Source organism: Cololabis saira, chromosome 17, assembly GCF_033807715.1.
Source record: "Cololabis saira isolate AMF1-May2022 chromosome 17, fColSai1.1, whole genome shotgun sequence".
Classification (NCBI taxonomy): Eukaryota; Metazoa; Chordata; class Actinopteri; order Beloniformes; family Belonidae; genus Cololabis; species Cololabis saira.
Window position 1 is genome coordinate 22606064 of NC_084603.1, and position 14849 is coordinate 22620912.

Sequence of the window (14849 nt, forward strand, 5' to 3'; positions counted from 1 at the left end):
TCATTCCTTCACACAATCAGCATTAGAAATTAAATTTGAGTTAAGCTACAATTTGTATTAATTAAATGACACACTGGATCTTCAGTTAGACCGGAAAAAAAGCAGGATATTAATTATGATCACATACTTCGCTAAGAAATGCATACTTTTACTTTGGAAAGATGATTCCCCTCCAACTTTCAATTTTTTTGGGATCAAATTTCAGTTTTTTTTTTACCATTTTTTTACCATAAAAAGACATACATTTCTTTCAAGTGAATTTTGAAAAATGTATTACAAGCCAGTTACACTGGCATATTCTATGTATTTAAAGTTTAGGTTTGCACGAATCAAGTAAAAATCATCTAGTTAAATTGTAGGTGCTATTTTAAGTAAAATTTGACATTTTTGACTAGAACTTTATGATAATTATATATAGGTCAGGGCATTGGGCTTCCCTGCAGTTTAACTGTCTTAGGAATTTAGATTTATTCATAGCTTACAAGTTTTACTGCTACCCATAAAGTGAGACAACACTGATGCAGACATGTCAACTTCAAAAATGTCTTTATTTAAAAAGTAAAAAATATATAGAAAAAAGTAAAAGTGTAAAAGTGGACAGTGCTGTGCAACAATAAGTAGAACTGGAAATGAAATGTTCATTTCTGTTGAGCCTCCATCAGAGACACCATGCGTCCCATCAGTCCAATGTATGCGGCCGACTGCTCACGCATTTCACGCATCTCCTGCAGCAGCGCAGTGTTCATGTCTGTGGTCTGCTGCAGAAACCTTTTGTCCGCTTGCTCAAGGTAGTCCCACATGTCCGTGTCTCTTTTGCGTTTCCCTGTGGAAAAAAAGAGCAATAACAATTAAACTACAACTTCTACTCCGCGCCACACATTACAATCAAGTACATTTGACTTATTTCAATTGTTAGTATTTGTAACTTTCTCCATGGAGAGTTGCCAGACCAAACAATATTATTTAATATCCAGATTGATAGATACATGCCACAGTGGTAAGTGAAAGACTGTTTTTTTGGTCAGGGCCTGGCTGTAGTAGGCCTCTATATCTCTATGTTTTGAAAACCATCTGGTGTAACAGACTATCGTTACTATACTGCGGTTAAATTTGGTTTGATATTGGATATTCAACATTCAAAGACATCCATTTAACTTGTGATACATACCACTGATTTTGGTCATATTGCTTGTGATGTGTTCATGGTCATCTAGACTATATATCACAAGAGAGTAATTATTATAAAATCATATTATGGGCTGATTTAATGAGGTTTAATGATGATTTAATGAGGTTTAAGGAATTCAACACCCATAAAACTTGTGATACATGACACCAATTGTTTTCAAACCACTTGTGATGTGTTCATGGTCATCCAGACTATATATCACAAGACAGTAATTATTTATTTTTATGGGTGTTGAATTCATTAAATCAGCCCATAGTATGATTTTATAATAATTACAGTCTTGTGATATATAGTCTGGATGACCATGAACACATCACAAGTGGTTTGACCAAAATCAGTGTATCACAAGTTTTATGGGTGTTGAATTCATTTGGTGTTGAATTCATTAAACCTCATTAAATCAGCCCATAATATGATTTTATAATAATTACTCTCTTGTGATACATAGTCTAGACTCTAGATGACCATGAACACATCACAAGAAATATGACCAAAATCAGTGGTATGTATCACAAGTTAAATGGAGGTCTTTGAATCTCGAATATCCAATATTAAACCAATTCAACCGCGGTGGTTACTATATACCCAGTACAACAAATCTTACCTGGTCTGGACTGGTGTGGGCCTGATCTGTGGCTTGAGGAGGAAGATGGCGATGGTGAGCTACTCCTCAGGGGAGTTGAATGTATTGTTATCGGCTCCTGGGACTCACCCAGGTCTGTGAAGTCTATAAGCAACAAAAAAGAAGAGAACAGTGCTTTAGTAAACAAAATTACCAACTGCACCCAAGTAACACTGATTTCAGAAAGTAATAGTTCACCGCGGTTGAATTGGTTTGATATTGGATATTGGATATTCGACATTAACACCCATAAAACTTGTGATATATACCACTGATTTTGGTCAAACCACTTGTGATGTGTTCACGGTCATCTAGACCAGTGGTTCTCAACTCCGGTCCTCGGGACCCCCTGCCCTGCATGTCTTAGATGTTTCCCTGTTTCAGCACACCTGATTCAAATTAACAGTCATCACCAGCTTGTCATCAAAGTCTGGACAGTTCTGTTGATGACACAGCTCCTTGTATCACGGTGTGCTGAAGCAGTGAAACATCTAAGACATGCAGGGCAGGGGGTCCCGAGGACCGGAGTTGAGAACCACTGATCTAGACTATATATCACAAAACGGTAATTATTAAAAAAATCATATATATTGGCTGATTTAAAAATCATATTATGGGCTGATATAATGAATTCAACACCCATAAAACAATTGGTGTTATGTATCACAAGTTTTATGGGTGTTGAATTCATTAAACCACATTAAATCAGCCCATAGGCTATATATGCTTTTTAAATCAGCCCATATATATGATTTTTAAATCAGCCCATATATATGATTTTTTAATAATTACTGTTTTGTGATATATAGTCTGGATGACCATGAACACATCACAAGTGGTTTGACCAAAATCAGTGGTATGTATCACAAGTTTTATGGGTGTTAATGTCGAATATCCAATATCAAACCAATTCAACCGCGGTCAGAAAGTAATAGTTCGATAAGTTAAGCTCCAGTCGGCGAAACATGTGATCACTAAACGTACCAGCCTGTGTGTAGTGTTGCTGCAGCGCTGATCCCTGCAGGACTGACTCCCGCATGGCCGTCCTGGAGTTCAGCGCTCCGGTGGTGTTGTACGCCGGTCGGTGGCCGAGCACAGCATGGAGGACATCGAAATGTGGGTTATTTGGGGGCCGACCACTGCCGCTACGCCCCATGTCCCATTTCTGGTCCCTGTAATCTTCCTTGAGTGTTTCCAGCTTGTTTTCAAGCTGGTCGATGCTCCGCTCGTAGCCTCCTCCAGCCATTTCTCGTTGGATCTTTCTAAAGACCGGTTTGGTCCTTGACCCCCTCTCTAGCTTCCGCTGAATCTCCGCGGAGGACCACACTGCCAGGAGACAGGTTGTCTCCTCCACGGACCACTGCTGCTTCTTTTCTACATCCATTATTAAATCAATGGATGTAATAATAAAAGAGTCTGCTAACGCCGTCTTCAACGCTCCGTTGTTTAAAAATGGCGCTCTTCCGTGTTTACTCTGCTGGTTGTTCAGTAGCCCCGCCCCCAGCCCCTGACGTAAGCACGTAACGTGGTTCTTTTCCTAGACCAGAAGCCGGTGCTTAGGCTGTGTAAAACCAAAGAACTGGTGCTAAGTCTGGCTCTAGCCCAGAACCAGCCCTGGAACCAGCTTGGTGTAAAAGTTGAGAAACAACCGCGGTTGAATTGGTTTGATATTGGATATTGGATATTCAAAGACATCCATTTAACTTGTGATACATACCACTGATTTTGGTCATATTGCTTGTGATGTGTTCATGGTCATCTAGACTATATATCACAAGACAGTAATTATTAAAAAAAAAAAATCATACTATGGGCTGATTAATGTGGTTTAATGAATCCAACACCCATAAAACTTGTGATACATAACACCAATTGTTTTCAAACCACTTGTGATGCGTTCATGGTCATCCAGACTATATATCACAAGACTGTAATTATTATAGTCATTAATCAGCCCATAGTATGATTTTTTTTTAATTACTGTCTTGTGATATATAGTCTGGAATGACCATGAACACATCACAAGTGGTTTGAAAACAATCAGTGTTATGTATCACAAGTTTTATGGGTGTTGAATTCATTTGGTGTTGAATTCATTAAACGTCATTAAATCATCATTAAACCTCATTAAATCAGCCCATAATATGATTTTATAATAATTACTCTCTTGTGATAAATAGTCTAGATGACCATGAACACATCACAAGCAATATGACCAAAATCAGTGTTATGTATCACAAGTTAAATGGATGTCTTTGAATGTCGAATATCCAATATCCAATATCAAACCAATTCAACCGCGGTTGAGAAACAAGCAAGTTTTTTTTTTTTTTTTTTTTTTAAATATCTTTTTATTATTTTATAATAGGGGACAAACATTGACAAAACAAAACAAGAGAAAAAAAGAAAAAAAAAAAACAAACAGACAAAAATTAGACGCAGACAATGGTTAATAAATACAGTGAATATATATACAGTGAGTACATGAGATAACAGCAACATTTTGACAAATGATCAACTCATTTAGTGAGTCATGTCAGTCCATACTTTCTCCCCCTAATTGATTTAAGAGTGGAGACCACAGTTCACGGAACATTGTTCTCGGCCGTGTCCTCCGAGAGTTAACCTCTCCAATGGGAGGAATTGTATTATTTGTTCTTTGAACATTTCAAAAGGTGGGCAGCTGTTCCCCTTTCCAACGTAGAGGAATACATTTTTTTGCATAATATGTTATTGTAATTAGCAGTCTGTATTTCTTTGAGTCCATTCGTATTTCTGGCAGTTCATTTAATAAATAGGCACATGGGGATAAATCAAATTGTGTCGCCAATGCAGTTTTTGTAAATGAGTGGATAGAGTTCCAAAATCCATTTAATGGACAACAAGCAAGTTTTTGATGGGGGGGAGCACCCGGGATCACTTGAATGCAACAAACGTGACAACTTCGGTCACAGACATCTGCAGACTAGCGCCCTCTACTGGTGGAGGTTCAAACAGTGGCTACTTTGAAACTGGCGTTCCATTTTAAACCTTGAAGTATGACGTTATTTTAACTGTTAAGTAACACAACAGATTCGTTATTTATTTATTATTGCGTATTGAACACATTACCAATAACTCATTACAGATTGGTTAATATCATTACTTTGTGCAAATAGTTACGGTATCATAAAACAAAAACAATCACGATCCAATCATCCTGATGCCAACAGAGGATTGCAGTCTGGCGTTTACAAGCTTCACTCCAGCCAGATGTGTTTAATAACACTTGCACTCATTCTTATTTTTCTTTACACTGCTTTTAATACCATTAATCAAGTTGTAAAGCATGATACAAAAGAATAGTAGGGCTATCATATTTTGAATGTCCATAGCCTATATAAATGTTTTGTCTTACTGAACATTTTCTGTCCCTAGGACCAAGCTCCCCTGAAAGTGCGATGTCACTCTGACATTTAACAAGAGCTGACACCAAATGTGTGTTCATACAGAAGTGTCTTTGAGATAAGGTATGAAAAAAAATTACTCTTTAGAGATGAAGTGTAGCTACATTACTTTTTAACAACTTAAGTATAATAACACCTTCAAAACTCTTTAATGATGCTGAGTGAATGTTGTTTCATCCACCATCCAGGATGAAACAACAAACATCTGGAAAAATACAACCAGAAAATGGCTCCTTGTGATGAACTGCTTAGGAAATGTCTCAGGCACCAGAAATTCAGTAAGGACGAGGAAAGAATGGAGGATGAATCATCATAAGATCTGCAAAGATTGCATTTAAATGTAATGCCAAACAAGACCTCAAGACTCATGAGTGAATTAGATCCTACTAAGGAAAGTTTTGTGTTTTTTGTTTTGTGTTATGCTGCCGATGTTCTGTTTTTTTTTTTAACTTTTTATAATAAAATAAATATTTGAAGTGAGGATGAAAAACAAAGATGCAGACACACACACACACACACACACACACACACACACACACACACACACACACTCATATTAAAGTTCATCCTTTTATGAATTTTATGTTCAGCATGTTATTCCATTAGATGAAAGTTATTTAAAAGTGCTACTGTGGTGCAGAAAAGTTAATGTTTACTGACAGTTTCATGTTATTTCAGCTGTTATTACAGTCAGTGTTGTTACTTTTAGCCTCCTCTCCATTTCACCTGAAGTCCAAACTCCAAAAGGATACCTGCTAAACATTCTTTCACTTATAATTACATTACTTTTTGTAAGAAATACATATTCGTGACAATTTTCACCCATGGCATTTTGTCTTTTTAATGGAAAAATAACCTCGAAGCTGACTTCACCCCTCTGCAGGTACAATAAGGAATTGCTGTTTTTCCTCCATATTAACTTTATTAAAAAAAAGTAAAAATAACCCACGGTATACAACGTTTAACTAAAATGGCATTGAGAAGAAGACTGTTTATGTTTAAGTTCATTCATTTCAAATTTCATAATTTTTTTCTGTTATCATCAGATATTCATTCTTATTCAGTTAGAGGTGGGAAGAACTTTCATTTACCTCTTTGTCGTACCTCCAGTCACCAATCCTTTATCAAATTCCATGGCCCTCAACTCTGGAACTGTTTAGATACTCTTAAGTTAGTGTGATCCTTAAAAATGTTTAGGACCAACTTAATGGGGTATCTTTTACATAGTCAGAATTAACAGGCTATTCGTACTAAAATGAAATTGCCATTTCATGGATATTTTTGTTTGGGTGTTTATTGTATTTTTCTTTGTTTCTTTTCTTTCTATTCTTTTTCTATTGATTGATTTGTTTTGGTGATTTTGTATTGAGGGGGAGGGTTTTTTATAAGCCCTTCGGGCTTCTTTTCCTCTCCTGCACAAATTATTTGTCCTTGTATGATTAAAAAAAATGTACTGTTGTCATTGTGCAAATAAATAAATAAATAAAAAATAAATAAAGGACTCAGATGAACAGACGAATCAGAGGTTTGAGAGAAGCTCATATTTCCGTGCGTCCTCGAACTCATCGCTCAGTCAGGCCCACGTGGACCACGTGACTCAGTTTTTGGCTCTGCACACGGCCGTGTATGCAGTCCAAAGTATCAACAAATCATGTCGATCACTTTATGGAAAGTAGTTTTTATCCACATCATTTCCATCACCGGCCTTTTCGGCTGCTCTCCCGAGGAATATCTAAATATACCTTCAATTGCGAAATATTTCAGCACGAAAGGGAGGTATGAAGAGGTGAACCCGTATCTCATAGGCGACATACTTGCTGTCAACAGATCTATTTTACAGCCTCCGTCCGCGCAATGTCGGCCAATTCACCTGACCGCCGTAGTCAGGCACGGGACGAGATACCCGACGACCAAAAACGTGAAGAAGATGGGGAGAATGTACGATGTGGTCCGGAACGCCCCTGCCCAGCAGGGCTTGCTGCAGGAGCTGCAGAGCTGGACTCAGTGGTACACCGAGGACATGGATGGAAGGCTGGTCCAGAAAGGTGTAGACGACCTCAGACATCTGGCCATGCGGATGTCCAAGCTGTTCCCCTCTTTGGTTTCACGGGAGAAGCTTCGAGGGGGACTCTTCAAGTTCATAACCAGCTCCAAGCACAGATGCGTCAACAGCACGCTGTCCTTCCAGGCGGGGCTGACGCAGCTGTGGGCCATTGAAGGTGATGGGCATGTTTATCTGTGTGTCATTTTCTCAGATATCTTCACTCTATACACTTACACATTTGCAATGGAAATTTAGAGTCTGCCTTCATGAACTTTAGAAATTTGTAAAACCAAAAAAACAACAAAAGAAATGCCAACCTGTTGCACATTTCTGGCAACAGGTTGCAACTGCATTATCCTCGATAACAGTACAGAATATTACAATAAACCCTCAAACACTTATTTTAAATAATTTAACAACAATCAATGCTTCACTATGTCAAAAACGAATTTTGCTTGCTGGCCTAACAGCAGCAAAAAAGATAATAGCAGTAAGATGGAAACCACCACACATGCTTTTTTTTCCCACAATCTGTTTATTGGAATTTTCAAATAAAAACAACATTACAGTAACATTGGTCAATGGAGTAATCATGCAACAATGCAAAAAGCAGGCAAGATAAAAACAGAATAAGACCAAAAATAAACCAAGACAGGACAAATACTACAAACTAAAGGACAAAACTCAAGACGAAGACTAAAGACAAAAGATAGCTTAATAACGTAAAAAAAAAATATATAAATACAGTATATGAATAATAACACAAAATACTAAAATTTAAAGTAATAGCTGTTGGTCAGTTCGGCAATCTGTCATGTCTCAACTATATCACTGAAATATGTAATGGGTCACTCGGGAATCGCTGGGAAGTCCAGCTCTCGGACATACACAAAAAACGGGTCCCACGTCTTATAAAATTTTCCAAGGGAGCCCCTCAAAACGCATCTAATCCTTTCTAGTCTTACAAAATTAAGGACTTCTCACCACACACGCTTAACATCTCCCATTGGTATCTGACTTTTCTTTATATTATCTACCTGGAAATATCTCCAGCCCGATTCCATAATGCAAAACAACAAAATATTTTATTTTAGTATATGGCAGCAGATAAAATTAAGGCCAAACTTGAAAGATGTATTCAAAATTGACCTAGACTACCTTGTTGCAGCTATCCTTGTCCAGGTTTTGATATTATTATGTTTTTGCCTTTGTTTTATTTTGTCCTTTGTTCTATTATCTTTGTATTATTTTTTTTTTTGTCTTTCTTTATTATCAATTGTTTTCATCAAATGCTTAGGTCCAAGGGGTGGGTTTGGAAGGGGGTGAGGATATGTGTTAATGTTTGTTTACATCATTGTGGATGCCACCGTTGATAATAAGAAATTCGTGAAAAATAAATAAAAACATTTGATCACAAAAAAACAAAAAAAAAACAGAAAATTCTTGACTTTTTAAACTCACAAATTAGCCAGATAAACCTTTTTATTTATTTTATTTTTTTCATTTAAAAAACATGCACATTTATGAGGAAAAAACAGCTATGAAACTTGGACTTTAAAAACTCACAGGTTTTTGAGAAAGCCATCTCAGACCAAACCCTGAGGCATAATTTAAGCATTTCACTTTGAAGTACTTAAATGTTATATTTGAGGTGGCTGCAAAGGAAGGCTGATCTGTTTATTTCTCCCCAAATTCTGCATATGTAGGTTAGTTTTATAGTCTGGGGCCTCTTTGGTGGGTACAGGGGACTTGCATACATGAACAAACGTCTCTGATGAGGCTATGTGATACAAGCTTTAACACTAATGTACTTTCACTCAAATTTGCTTATTTTTCATCCAGACATGGAGTTTGAGCATGCAGTGAATGATGCCCTCATGAGGTTCTTTGACCAGTGCACCAAGTTCGTGGAGGAGGTTGATAAAAACCCTTCAGCCATGACAGAGCTGGACAAGTTCAAGCAGGGGGCAGAGATGACAAGGGTCCAGCAGAAGATCGCTGACCGCCTCGGAGTGGCATACTCTCTTATCACACACGGTCAGTGGAGGAAACGGGGTTCAGGCAACTTTTTTTTTTACATGAAAAAGTGAAGAAATACTGTGCATGCATTTGTTGTTGATGGACGGCAGCTTAATTATATTTTTTTCAGTTCAATGACCACCAGCTTCCCCGTATTGGTATTGTACCTGGTCCTTGGTAAAATATCCCAGTGTGTGGACGGACTGGCAACAAAAGCGTTTTGTTCGAAAATTCACCATGTGAGCACAATGCAGACTTACAAAACAAAATGAATCAACAATGAAAGAACCAGATCCTGTCAAAACAGGCCTACAAATTCACGTGATTGAAAAAAAAAGGAGCCCTATGTCTTACTGTCTCACTTACTTAGTAGCTTTTTCATCCAGCCCTCCATCCATTATGTATACAGTACATTGTCAGAGGCCTGCTGGAGCCTGTCGCAGGGGGCTTCAGGTGAAGAGTGGGGTGCACCCTTTCACAGGGTTATACGTATAGAAAAATAACCATATGTGCTCACACTCATTCCTATGGTCAATTTATAATCTTGAAATACATCAGTTACATGTTGTTAACGTTACATCTCAAGCGTTGAAGAAACCAAAGCCAAAAAATCAATTCTATGTAACAGACTAAACTCTATATCACCGTAAAATAAACTTAAGATAAGAAAAAAAAAGATATGAAAAGGAATTACTCGTGTAATCAGAATTGATATCTCTGCCATGTCTAACTCTCCACAGCAATACCATCACAGCAGTAGCATGAACTATATATTTGTGAACCACTTCGGTGTGGTTTGAGCTTGATTTCTTTTTTTTTCTTCAAGCCAGCATCATAATATAATCATGGAAATAGACCAGGATGTATGCAGCAGTTATTACAGATTTAATATTTTCAAGGGGGAAAAAGTTGGTACATAGCAGGTGACAGTAAAAAAAATAGTTCTTAAGTACAAGAGTTTATGTATTTTTAAAGTTAAAGGGTTCATAATAAACATATATTATTAGTTGGATACTAACCGGAGCGCATCCTGCCACATTTTAAATGCGGCATCTGTCTGATTGGCATGTGGTGTACGTTTCATATGCTGTAATAGTGTAATGTGTCCTTGCACAGTAGGTGGTGCTGTTTTGTAATGTTAGAAAACACAACAGCGCAAAAAGTTAAACCTACGTTTATCTACAAAGTAAAATAATTTTTCAAATTGTTTATAATACTTTGTTTATATTACATTAAATATTCAAAGAAAATAACATGCATTATATTGTCTAAGATCAGACCAGTGGCCTCCAACCTTTAGCAATCGTCTTCTTTTGGGGCCCTTTCATTCATCAGCCCAGCAGTGACTTCTCACATGGTCTCAATTTCAATTACAGATCGAGGTCCAAAGAAACAAGTTATATAGCTACAATAAATGTGTTAGAAACTAAATTAGCACGCACTCTGTTCCAGCTAGAAAACTCTTCCTTATTAAACTCTTAACATTTACAGTTTTTCATAACCTTTTATACCCTTAGTGGAGAAACAACATTTTACTGGATGTCCGTGCCAAGACAAGGAAAGTTAGACATGGCAGCGATATCAAGTGTAAAGCCCACCAAGGTTGTTTAGTTACTAGATCGGAGCATGATACCCTTTGGCAATGAACAGTAGAAAGAATAGGTTTAATAAACTATAAAGACTGTTTTTTAGGTGTGGCTGGTGTTTGACAAGCTGAACACCAAGTCCAATGCAGACTCACACTGATTGATAGAGGAAGAGAAAAAAAAACACCTGCACAATAAGGACCCTAATTTTGCATTACTGATATACAACACGTCAATAATTAGATCAGTATAAAACCACTGCACTTTTTGCACTTTGCCTTTTTTTGTATACACATTGGGTTTCAATGCAGACTTAATACATGTAATGGCATTTTTCATATCCCTGTTTGTATGGCAATGTAATTATGGCTTAATCATCTTGTCTCCAGCTTTCAGTTCTTTTCTTCCACTAGTTACCTGAAATACCTCACTTCATTTCTGAACGGTGTTTGACTGCAACCTTTCTCCCACAGACATGGCAGAAGCCGCGTTCTACTTTTGCGCTTATGAGTTTGCGATCAAGACGAAGAACTCGCCTTGGTGTCGCCTCTTTGATGAGTTGGATGCACAGGTACAGCAAACAGTCAGACAACTTCAAACGTCACATCTATTATTTCAGCTTAGTGAGCATACACATTACACATTCAACCCTGAGGGCTGTACGTATGCTTGTTTTAGCTTAAACTACGTTTAACAATTCATTGATTATATTTAATCACAAATTAGACCTGTATGTTTCGCTTTCCTCACGTTTTTTTTCATCTCAAAATGCAAAAATATATATTTTTTTATATTTTAGATGGTACCAAGTTGTTTAATTTTCCAATCTTGAACCTCAAATCATTTGATTAAACAATGTCAATGATTGATTCTTGCAATGCAATTTTCTTCAGTCTGTTTTACATTTTTATAGATGTGTATTTGAGGATCTGGTTGGAAAAAATTCTTGCGTTCTCTGCTTTGCTACACTGAATGGTGACTGAGAAGCATGTGTGTGTTTTGTGCTAATAATCATGTAACTAAGCTTACATCCTGGCAGGGGCTCATGTGTCCAATCGGGTTCAACAGGTTATGGAGTATGCACTTGATCTGAAGCAATTTTGGAAACGTGGTTATGGACATGATATCAACAGCAAGTCGAGCTGTATTCTGTTCCATGACGTGTTCAGTCGCCTGGACAAAGCAGCCAACGAAAATAAGTGAGTGAAATCTAAACGCTACAAACTGTCCCCTTCTTAAAATAATGGCCTACATATATATGTACCGGTACATATATTTACATGTGTGTTACATTTAATGAAGAAAAAAGACAACCAAAGGGCACATTTATTCAAACTCTCCTTCATTTCTCATCCTGTCAGACTTTAACTGTGTTTCAGTCAGAGCTGAAAGGATTACTCACTGAGATGATGAGAATAATCTTTGACAATCCTTGTTTTTGTTTTTCCTGGCGCTCTACACAGCAGATACAGTAGGGTTCCAAGGTTCTCCGCTAAATGATTTACCTCTTCATAACGAAAACATTGTAAAAGAGAAACTTTAATCTTGGAACATGCACTAATTATTATGAAAGTGTGTGTTTAAAAAAAAAAAATCACTTTAATTTTTTTTTCTTTCAAGGTTCACTTAGATATTATTTTGTTTGTTGCATTCAGGGAAATTTAAAGAGAATTTGTTTTTGAAATGAGAATCTTGTTTGGCAAGAGGAAAACAATTTACATTGTTCATGGTGATGATAGTATCATGTATCCTAGTTTCCTGTTTTGCTGTAACTGAGCTATGACGTCAATTAATTGATTAGCGTGAAAATTCACTCTTAATTTTTACGAACAAAGGACAAAGGAAAAAGACATATATGTACATGAACTTAGGAAAAAAATAGGCATGGACCAAGACAACGATCGTTAACATGTGAGTGACTTGAAAATATTAAATTACTCACTGACTAGTTTCTAAATTTGTTTACACAAATACACCAGCCTGATCCCAGTTAACTGCTGTCAGGTTATTTTAATTTTTATAGATACTTTGATACAATTGCTACTTGGCATTGAGTTTTCCCCCTAAATTAAATCTTTTTTCTAAATAAATGGGACCTTCTTGTGTCATAAAACAGAGCTTACTCTGTGTGACCTGTAAACGTACATGGCTGCGGTCTCTTCCAGGTCAGGCCAGCAGGTGAGTGAGGCCGTGACGGTCCAGGTGGGCCACGCAGAGACCCTCCTGCCACTTCTCACCCTCCTGGGCTTCTTCAAGGACAACGAGACCCTGACGTCAACAAACTACGCCTCACAGACCCAACGCTCTTTCCGCTCGAGTCGTATGCTGCCTTATGCAGCTAACTTCATCCTGGTGCTGTACGACTGTGGGGGAGGCGACCTCAGACTGCAGCCACTGCTCAACGAGAAGCCGATGGCGTTCCCAGGTTTGACGGAGCAGGAGTCGTCCATGCCGCTCTATCAGAGCGTCAGAGATCACTACAGCCATCTGCTCCAGGGCTGTGACTTTGAGACCGAATGCCAGCTGTTCAGGAATACTGTTGATGTCTAGGCAAGGCAGATTCTGAAAGATTGAAATGGAAGGCTTTATGTTGGCTTTATTATCTTTTATTTGCAAAATTGAGTGAACATTAGGCACTTTATTTATACTGCACATTTCCAATACAATGCAGAGTACTTTACAAAGGCAAACAAAACACATCAGGATATTAGAAACAATAAATAGTAAAATCAGCAAGAGAATTAATCTCAAAACTAGACCAAAGTCGATCACATTTTTTAAAAAGATACTAAAAACACAAACTCTGATTCAAATAGATAACGAACAACATAGTTACAGTGCATTAATATGTGTGGCAGAAAAATAATAGAACAAAGACCAAAGAAAGATTACAGTTTTTCAGTTTAGCTTTAAAAGTGGCTGAAGTTGAAACCCTTTTAATATCAAAAGGATGTTTCATATTTGTGTGCAGCATTGCCGCTAAGTGCATTTCCGCTCTCTCTGGTTCTTACTCAGGGCGATTCCAGCCGACCCCTCTCCCCAGCACCTCAGTGTTGTGCTTAGTTCATATTCTACAAAGAGATCACAAATGTTTGGCAGAATTATTGGTTGATTTGTAAACTAGCAGCAACAACATGAAGTCTATTTTCTAGGTAGTTTTTAGCCATTGTAAAAAACATTGAGAATGTAGTTTTCTGTCTGTTCTTGTCAGAACTCTGGACGCAGCATTCCGAATAAGCTGAAACTGTATAAAAGTCTGTTTTGTAAGACCACAAAGGTTGCAGTAGGTCCAGTCTGCTGGAGAGGAAGGCACAAATGAGCTTCTCCGAGTCTTTTCTGCACAGAATCCTAGGAATCCAAGGTGATAAAAAGGGTGAATTGGTTACCGTTTGGGTGTGGCTGTCTGAAACTTGCTTTTTTTTGTTGCCAAATAACAATATTGGGATTTCTAAAAGGAACATCCTGGTTGGAATTCTTTTACCATGTAAATCTTTTTGCAAAGTGTTTCTACTTCAATGCAAAACCTGAAGCATTAATTAAAGAGTTTATTTTGGCATTGTTTACATTTTTCCCTTTGCCTTATTGTTTCCTGTTTTCATTTTTTCCCAAAAAATAATGGAAAAGCTTCCTCCAGTCAGGTATGGCTGCCACTTACTGCAAAGTGGAAGGTATTAAAAAACACTACTTAGGTTTAAGTGATTGCAAAAATCTGTTTCTAAATTAATGAACACTCAAGGAATATGAAATACAAGTCTATTTATGAATGGTATTACCAACTCACTGCCAGAGGGCTTCTCCACAGCAGAGGTCTTATAGATGGCTTTAAACGGATCTAGTGCCTATATGGAGCCATTGGTTACAACAATTAACCTTCATACACTGGTGGATTATGAAACAATGGACCCCTGCGTGCAGACATGAAACATGTTCCCCAGCTTATCTG

At 37.5% G+C, this 14849-nt stretch overlaps 2 protein-coding genes across 2 annotated transcripts; one reads left to right on the forward strand and one right to left on the reverse strand.

Moving 5' to 3' along the window:
• Nucleotides 1-529: 529 nt before the first annotated feature.
• Nucleotides 530-3437, reverse strand: si:dkey-261j15.2 (uncharacterized protein LOC794828 homolog). The gene is made up of 3 exons (XM_061745506.1): nucleotides 2796-3437; nucleotides 1794-1916; nucleotides 530-823 (listed from the first exon to the last, which is right to left on the reverse strand). The coding sequence occupies exons 1-3, from the start codon at nucleotides 3193-3195 to the stop codon at nucleotides 639-641; spliced, it is 708 nt and encodes a 235-aa protein (XP_061601490.1). The 5' UTR covers nucleotides 3196-3437; the 3' UTR covers nucleotides 530-638.
• Nucleotides 3438-6848: 3411 nt separating this feature from the next.
• LOC133464046 (multiple inositol polyphosphate phosphatase 1-like) lies at nucleotides 6849-14467 on the forward strand. Its single transcript, XM_061745991.1, has 5 exons — nucleotides 6849-7476; nucleotides 9144-9338; nucleotides 11380-11477; nucleotides 11975-12105; nucleotides 13072-14467. Exons 1-5 carry the CDS (start codon nucleotides 6909-6911, stop codon nucleotides 13454-13456), a joined length of 1377 nt encoding a protein of 458 aa, XP_061601975.1. The 5' UTR covers nucleotides 6849-6908; the 3' UTR covers nucleotides 13457-14467.
• The last annotated feature ends 382 nt before the right edge of the window (nucleotides 14468-14849 follow it).